At 36.9% G+C, this 9,272-nt stretch overlaps 1 protein-coding gene across 1 annotated transcript; it reads right to left on the reverse strand.

The window, feature by feature from the left end:
* Positions 1-7,841: 7,841 nt before the first annotated feature.
* LOC133721756 (uncharacterized) lies at positions 7,842-8,989 on the reverse strand. The gene is made up of 2 exons (XM_062148466.1): positions 8,666-8,989; positions 7,842-8,554 (listed from the first exon to the last, which is right to left on the reverse strand). Exons 1-2 carry the CDS (start codon positions 8,936-8,938, stop codon positions 8,000-8,002), a joined length of 828 nt encoding a protein of 275 aa, XP_062004450.1. The 5' UTR covers positions 8,939-8,989; the 3' UTR covers positions 7,842-7,999.
* Between the last annotated feature and the right edge of the window lie 283 nt (positions 8,990-9,272).

Genomic DNA, 9,272 nt, shown 5'->3' on the forward strand with positions numbered 1-9,272 from the left:
GTTGGCTACCATAGCCATTTCGGTGATCAAAGCCATATTGAGGTAGTATTGTGGGAATTTGTTGATCCGAAGATGCATGGCAGTTTAAATTAACAAAACTTTGGTACGCATCGTAGCTATATCTGATAACTCATACAATTGATTTTGGCCATATTGGTCACTGTAATCATTTATTGAAAGAGAGCCAGGTAAATTCGGCTCATGATAACTCATTATTGAAAATACATAATATGTAATGTCTCACTAAATGGTCTAACATTCACCAAGTGTGGTCTCACTGGGCGTGCCAAAAGATGTTCGCTAAAAAATCATCTCGGCCGGCGTGTCACTGGGCTGAGGGCTTTTTTGGCTTACACGTGTCCTTCTGGAGTGGTGACGTGTGTTCGGGCGTGCCAACTCGCGGCCAGTAGGCCAAGCGAGGTTTTGTTCTAGATTGTAGATCTTGTGCCAATCTGACTTATGATAAGTTGATTGTGGGCCGAGGAAGGATCGATCTCGACCACGGGGTTCTCTTTGCCTTGAATGCAAGAACTTTAGCACGGATCGGCATTACCTAGCCGCAGTGCTGTGTAAATCGGTGATTGAGGTGAAAGTGAAGTAATGATGATTCTTTTTTGTGATTTTGTATAAAGTAAATAACGTAAAGTAAACAAGAGAAAATAAAAGTGTAGCAAATAAAGATAACCAACAAGAATGTAAACCGTGGGAAATAAAGTGCATACAAAGTAAACAACAAAAAGATAAATTGCATGAATATAAAGAGCAACAATATAAAGTGCAGGAAGGATAATTACCGGTAAACAAAATGATAAGATAAACACATAAATATTGAGAAGTGTTGCTGGATTGTTGAAATATATTGAGATAAAATTTGAGTAATCGCGTAGAGCGTTTGGTCGAGGACCTTTAAAAATGAATCCTATAGTCCTTTTTATAGTGAAGCTAAACTATTGAATGAAGGAAAAGAAGTCATCCCAGTCTTTACAGCTAAGACCGCATTGATTACAAGTAGAACAGTATTCATGTTTGTGATATTTTTGGCGTTATCAATGATTGATTCTTTCATGAGCAATCAAATGAAAGAATCAACCAGGCCTTGTAACTGATCATTAGCAGTAAAACCCCTTAATGCTTATCAAGTTGATTAAACCAAACTTTTGTAACGTTTCTCCTGACAATCATGCTCTTTAATTTAGCCGCGGTCATTCATTACGCCTTGTGGGTCCGCGGTCATTCATTAAGCCTTGTGAGTCATTTGATCTCAGTAACGGTTCTCCGAACACGTTATCTTCTATCATAAATTTGATAATTAACTTTGTAAATCTTTAATGTGCCGCGGTTAATTAGCCGCGGTAATTCATTACGCCTTGTGGGTCGGGCCCACCTATCTGCCACGTGAGTCTTGCCAAATATTGGTTCAAATAATGAGATCAACAAATAAAGTGAAATAAACAAATAGTAGGGTAATACACTACACCAAAAACTGCATCACACAACACTAATCACACAACGGAACAGAAATCATCCGTTGTGTGTTTAAGTAAACTCGATTGTACAACGGTATTAGTGATGTTCTGTTGTGTGAATGTCAATAAAGTGATAACTTTTTTATCAGAACTACATTGCACAACGGAATTAAGTATTGTCCGTCGTCTGAGTCTTAAAAAATTTAGCGGCTGATTTCCCTCCACTTTGGAGTCTTGGTTGCCTCTTGAAACACTGAAATTTGGTGTACTAGGTACAACGGAAATAGTGATTTCTGTTGTATGATTGAAAAACTGAGCACCAAAGTTTGAGGAAGCTTGCTTGAATGTCTTCCCCTAGATAGGCTTAGTGCAAGCTGTAGAAATTATACAACAGAATTAAGATTTTCTGTTGTGTGAACTTGGAACTGGGCGGCAACATTTTGAGCTAAAATGATGTAGGCGCCATGTTTCCCTCCATGATTTCACATTTTGATTTTTAGTGCGACACTCAGACGACAGTTGGGTGAGGTTTCTGTTGTGTGAGTAACTTTGACAATTTTTTTCTAGGTTTAATTGTCATGGCACATTGTGGTGCAAAGAAAACAAAGAGAGAAGAAAAACAAAACCTAGGACGACATACAAAGACTCTCAACCCTCTCTCTCGAATAGCCTCCCCGAAACGCCTCTCTTTCTCTCTCATGAAACCTCGATCTCTCTCGTGAATCTTTTAGTCCTCCGCGAAAGCTCTCTGGCTCGTGAAACCTCTCTCGGCCCTCTCTCCCCAGTTTCCAATTCCACACTTAATTTCAACCCTCTAAATCCCTAAATCCTCCACCTTTACAGGGAGCCGACTAAATCCCTAAAACTCTCTCTCTTTCTTTTCCTCCCGACCCCTTCTCTCTCCTCACTCAGTTCCAATATCAGATCTCTCCATCTCTATTGCACCACGATCTGTAGCAGCTCAGATCTCTCCATCTCTATTGCACCACGATCTCTAGCAGCTCTCTCAATCCTTAGTATCTCAGTTAGCCATAGCTCGCTCTCTCTCTCTCTCTCAAAAACCCAGACCCAAAGCACACCGAACACTCAAATCGGAAATCCTCATCTATAGCAGATATCTCCTTACTACTCCTTTTGTCTCACAGCTTCAATTACCCGCTCCAACTTTTCTTCAACATATGCCCAGAAACCCTAATCCCAAAACTCGCCCTATTCGCTGTAGCAAATTGAGAATTCGTTTCAAAGCCGAAGGATATAAATGGGTAAGTTTCTGTACAAAAATAGGTAAGTCGCTCTCCGAATCGATGTGCTCTGATTCTCAATCACCCATCGCGCATCACTGACTTTGATCTATAGCTTTTCTTCCTTGAATAGCCTTCTTCTGTTGTTCTCAAGTGCTTATGAAAAATAGGCTGGTTCTTATTCGATTATGCTTATATATCTCTACTCTAAAGGTACCAACTTTGCTTTTTTTTTTTTTTTCTCAAATAATTTCTTCGAGTTTGTTTGTAGGATGTTTATTTTTGGCATTGATATTGATGATTCTGAAGTGGGTATTTTAAATTCATAGTTTATTGCATATTTCTTGAGCTCAATTTTGAAATGGGTCTCTGTGCTTCGCTTCTGAATTAGAGTAATCATGTTAAAGATTAGATTTTGTCAAAATTGGTTTGTCTTCTCTGTTCTTCCCAGCAAGTCTTAGACTTTAATTTATGTAATTGTTTATGTCTGCCATGTATACCTGGAAGCAACTTGAATAAGGTGTGTTTACTTGATTTGCCTTACCGCATAACCTTAGTAATATGAAGTCATACGGTTTCTTAGTTGATTTACACACAAATACGAGGGTATGACTTTTTATTACTTTATTTTGAATTAACCTCCTTCTGTGCAACCTGTATGAAAGTAGTAATCTGGGAGTGGTTTGAACCGGCATGGGAATCTTTAAGAGAAACTAATCTGGAAACCAACCAAATTGAGACCTATGGTGCTTCAGAAATATTAGATATTATTTAGTTGAGTTTGCAGATAGTGAATTGGAGATTAAGGTTTTGAACCAATAGCAGCTCCACGACGGCTTGTTTCTTCTTTGTGGAAAGGTACACAATGAGCCCTATTATGTCTCAATCACCTTATTCAAATTATAGGTCTTCATTGATCATTTTATGAATATTGTTTTTGAGCACAAGGTTCTTAGAATTGCAATTAGTAAATGCATTGTCATTTATGCAACTCATTTGGAGTTCGACTTTAATTTAAATAGAGTAAGGATCTTTGTCATTCAATTTGAGGACAGTTGTAACTTGTATTATTAGTTTCTTATTTCCCCAATTTTCTTGTTTCTTCTCGTGTAACTTGTAAGTTTGGACTTTGGTCCTTGTAGTCTTTTGTTGATGGTTGGTTAGTCCATTTTAGATGTTAATGCTTAATATTAATTAATTTTTTTGTGTTGGCATGTGATTTTGATATAGATCAGCTATTGCTTCCAATGATGAAGTGAAATCATAGGAAAGGTACTTAAGTTCACTATTATTCAATTTTTCTTTTCTTTTCTAGTTTTGTTTGAGAGTGTTTACTTATGCTTGATTAAGTAATTAGTTGTTATCAGTTGATCACTATCTATCTCTATGTGGATCCCAAGTTTTTCACCTCATGAACTCTTTATTGCTATACTTCTTGTTCAGCGCTGATGGAATGATGTTTGGAGCACTTAGTACTTGCCCACTCTGTTCCAGTCATCTTCACTATTCTGGAGCCATGTACAGGTGCCATGGGTTCCTGACTGCATGGAGCAAGTGTTCTTACTCTACTCATGAACCTGAACGTCGTAAAGGGAAGTGGAAAATCCCAGAAGATACAGATAATCAATTTCTGCAGAAGGTATTTAGCTACTACTTGTGTCATGTAGCTTATTTAGGGATAATCAATTTCTGCAGTATTCGTATTTACCTACACGAATACTGCCACCGCCATCATCTAACAATCCTGGAGGTCAAGCTTTTAATGGCCAATCTCAGTCTGGTGCAAGCTTGGCGGATTTGAAAGTTTCTTTTCGTGGATTACCAAAAGAATCCATGGCATGATCTTCTTCCCTTTCTTTATGTCTATTTATTTCATAGTACCTGTGGGAGTTATCATTTAACTGCAGTTTCAGTTCTCTATATTTATTTCCTCAGTTAGCAGAGTTGATGAAGATGCTCTTCAACGTTGAAACATACAGGTAATTGAATTTTGTTTAAACTGTTTGCTATCCCCTCCCTCCTTCCCCCTCCAATCGTTTATATACATGTTATATATACATCTGTGTGTGTGTGTGTGTGTGAATGTGAGACTAAGCCTTAAGTTTTGCAGAGCTGCCATGATGGAATTTGAGATAAATATGTCAGAGATGCCACTTGGAAAACTGAGTAAAAGCAATATCCAAAAGGGTAAGCACTAAAAACATAACCTTTAATTTGCTGCACAGCTCAATATATTAAACTGTCTGTTTCAGATTTAATCTGCATAATAAATCTTTACAGCTTTCTTCCGGTATTCTATTTTCTTTATTCAGGGTTTGAACGGAAATACAGAATCTCTTAAAGAGTGATGGTGGCTCTTCCATAAAAGATAGCTTGATTGTAGATGCAAGCAATCGATTTTTCACAGTGATCCCTTTCATACATCCACATATTATTAGGGATGAGGATGACTTTAAGTCAAAGGTACATGAGCTCTGTGTGCTTACCACTTTTCATGTTTTCTCATATTCTCAAGCCAGTGGCCTTGATGCCTTTACTTAAATTGTATGAGTATTAGTTTTGCTGTACTTTATTGAGGTTTTGCTGTTGGTTGATGTCTCCCCCGATAAGCACTTAGGTTTCAACTGATTTCCAAAAGTTTGCATAATTACATGCAAGGCATAAGAGGTTAATACGGCTTACGTTTTATAGTTGGTGATTACTTATAGATATCTATGCACAAACTTTGTAATTGCTATTTTTGATGGAGATACTCATAATCCTGGTGATAATGGTTATTTAGACATGATTAGTCTGGATTAAAGCGATGGTGCTTCAACTATGTACAGTCATGTATAGGTAGAAGTGGCCAATTGCAAACTTTTTTGTTATTTCAGCTCTAATAAGTGTCTGAGGAAGAATTTCCCAGGTAAATGTGTATTTGGATTTAAGCAAGTAATGCAAGTCGCATGCTCCATCTTATTGGAGCTTTCAGCACCCTACTTCCTAATTGCAGAATATGATAAATCATTAGTAGAGTATTGGCACTTCTGATAAGCATCATACTTTTTTCTTTGTTGCAAGTGATTGCGCTCTTGCATTTAATTTATACCTATGGCATCATACTTTTAATTACTGCTAGAACGTCACTCTCTGTTTCTTTCTTGCTTGTATATTATAAATTGTTTAATTCTAAAATGCTTGTATATTATGTACATAGTAAGGCATTATCCCTTTTGTTTTCATTGCATTTGTTAATTGTGCCAGGAACTAAATGGTGGAATGTTGTATAAAGAGTCTTTCCGAGATCGAGCGTGGAGTACAAAGCAATGCAGCAAGCCATATTTTCTTTCATCATGTAAAACTTAACCAGGAAACTTAAATGCTTTTTAGTCTATGAGATGTATGAATGCTTTAGCAATGTTCCTTAATTTCAATATTTGATGAATTGATGTATCACAATGATTTTGGTACAAATATTGATCATTTGATGGTTTGCATTCAATTTGTATTCCAATTGTTCACTATTAATTTATATCCATTCAAAATTTGGGTATTCACACAACGCAATTATATATATCACACAATGGATTTCAATAAGTTACGTCGTCTCGTTTTAAGCTCATACAACAGAAAATACTAGAACACAGTTGTCTTACTTTAAATCACACAACAGCTAAACTACAAAACCGTTGTATGAAAATCTCAACCCACAACGGCAAAAAAGCAAATTCTGTTGTGTGAACTGCTGCGCATGGATGAGTCCGGCATCTGTCGAGTTCTGGGACAACGGTGTTAAGGAATATACGTCAACTGACTTTATATTGTACAACGGTGAATTCACCGTCGTCTGATTTTTCATCAGACAACATCGAGATAGACGACGGTAAGTCTTCAAATCAGACGACGTTTTTTCACCGTTGTGTGATGCAATTTTTGGTGTAGTGATACGTCCCAACCAGAAAAATTTGACTTGAAAACTTGAGTCAAGTTTGAGAGGCCACGTATCGAGTTCAAATATTAAACTTGCTGCTCTAACCCAAAAACTAATCACAAGCCCAATAGTGCGTGAAGGGAAAAACAACCATATGCTGATGGGTAGAGCAGAGAACTGGAAAATCTGAACATGGTTTTCTAAAACAGAGACTTTTTCATGGGGTCTGTTCTTTGGCTGAAATTCTTTCTCAAATTCACGCTATGATAGGTGCTGTGTTACCTTTCTATATTCCCATATATGCATTTGGCATATTCTCTATTTTCAACCATAAAAGAAGTGAGTATATCCTTTTAATTTTGTACATGAATAAATGTTCTTGACTAGAACTACAATATTTGTTTTTGGTTGTTTTGCGTATTTTTTGTCTTTATTTTACATGATGTGTAGGGTTCAAATTGATCTTAATTTTAACAAGTCTTGTGAGAGATTGAACTTTGTTTACATTTACTATTTGTTCTTCATAAGTTGATAAACTAAATAGTTTGAAAAGTAGATACTACAATAACATGGGGGAGGAATAAGTGCACCGACATAAATGAATTGTGAGATTACATTAAATACATTTTTATAAATATCAAGGGTTGAGATCATCTTATAAGTGTTTGGTCATTTACACCGTCGGTGCATAGAAGAATTTCTAAAAGAACATAAGCAAGTGTCCCTCATAATTAGCGGAATGAACCTCATATTTAGCAAACTCAAGAAATGTAACCATATACTTAAGGTTACAAAAACTTCACATAGGTATGTTCTTGAAGAGGATGAAAACTCTCACATAATTACACATCGCTTGTACTAAAAGAATTTTACAGAATAAAATATAATATATTGAATTACCATAACTTTCTAATAGTACAAGCCAAATGTAATCACTGATAAATTTTTTATGAACTGGGCCGTCCATGTATAAAGAAATTTTTATCCGTTCAAACTAAATCAAATGTCATTTTACAATTTGAGTGGTAAACTTAATTGTTCTTGAAATAATATTAAGCTTCTTATATATGCAAAATTATGCCATGCTTTAGATGATTGAAAGTTCATTATGAGTTTGAAATTTAATATTATTTACATAGACATATAAGTTAGATGGAAGTGTAAGAAGTTCAACACCGATTGTGATCGGAATCCTTTGTTCCGAGATCGAAACAATAACCAGAACGAAAACCAAGTGCTTTAGCCTTTACCTTTGCAGTTGTCTATTCATAATCTTCGCAATTTCATTTTAACTGACAGTGAAAAAGACATTTTTACAGTTGAAAATCTGCCGGTAAAACAAATTGAACCTCCCTCGTATCTATACTTTACAGTTTACATTAAGATTCCTGTTGAATTTCAGAAGCAACAGTTCTGGCCCAGGACTTCAGATGCTTCTTCATGTCAGCAGCAGAGGACACTCTGGTTGGCAACCTTAGATTCAGCAGCGGCGAATCAGGCCTCTTTATAAGCCACGCCTCCGATAAATATGGCCTCTCAACTTCAACATCCTCATCAACAACACCATCATCACCTTTAGCTGCAACTACCTGATCATCATCATTATCGCTAGAGTTCTGTATCCTTTTGTTGTTACTATGAACTCCAACTCCAAGTCTCTGCAATCCAGGTACTAAGCTCATCATGCGTGGGTTTAAGTTCTCTTTCTCGAAAGTGAAGCCCAGGTCCATTAACCCCTTTAGTTCTTCAAGTTCTAGCTCCCCCAAGCTTCTCATGCTCATGGATTTCTCCAGCTTCCTTGTTAATAAGCCAGAGTTTCTGTTTTTTCGAGGACTTCTCTGATCCTTTGATATTGGGGATGATGACTGAGAGCGAATTAACATCAATCTGTTGGCCAGAATATCTAATCTTGTTGGTCTTTTCCTCTCATAATCCTAGTCATTGTTTACAGAAACATTAATTAGCTATGCACACCAAGGTGAAAATTCCTCACACAGTGTAAATTGAAACTATGCTAAGAGTACCAACTGGTAAATAACTTTTACCTGTGGAGTACTAATTTCTGGTGAATCTGGTGTACCCGGTGATGGGATTTCCGGTTCTAACATGGTTGAGAAATTTGATGAGACTTCTTCATCTGCAACTGCTAAGGAGACCAAGCTGGATGATGGGTACGTGAAAGAACTATTTGCGATGGAGTCTTGAGGTGTTTCAGTGGATTCGTGGCCAAGTAATGAAATGGGTTCTGGGAAAAGAATGGTTTGGTGAAACCAGAGACTATCTATGGCTCCTAGCAGACACAAGTAATTATTAGACATAGTGAACAGAGAAAGTGAAGGGGAGGAGTTTGCAGAAGAAATCAAAGTTGTTTTTATATAGTGGGGATTCGTGGCCGTAATGAAAGAACAAAATCAAGAACAATACGTAAGAGCCAATGAGAGTGCGAAAGTGGTCGAACCTGGAACACTAAACGAGGGATGTGGTCAGGAGCCATGGACTGTTAACTCCACATATTTAACAAGCAAGAAGACAACGTACTTTAGTGGTACTAATCTATTGAAATCACTATAAAATAAAATTTTCATGGCCATGTCTATTGTCAAACCACATAGAGCCCACAAATGGTGGGATCGGAGGAAAGCATATCCTTGT

Source organism: Rosa rugosa, chromosome 7 (assembly GCF_958449725.1).
Source record: "Rosa rugosa chromosome 7, drRosRugo1.1, whole genome shotgun sequence".
NCBI lineage: Eukaryota > Viridiplantae > Streptophyta > Magnoliopsida > Rosales > Rosaceae > Rosa > Rosa rugosa.

Bases quoted from the DNA above. Each gene is read 5' to 3' on its own strand.
- LOC133721756 (XM_062148466.1), bottom strand. From the start codon at position 8,938: ATGTCTAATAATTACTTGTGTCTGCTAGGAGCCATAGATAGTCTCTGG. The intron at 8,555-8,665 runs GTAAAAGTTATT...AACAATGACTAG, and splicing joins CAGAAATTAGTACTCCACAG to GATTATGAGAGGAAAAGACC.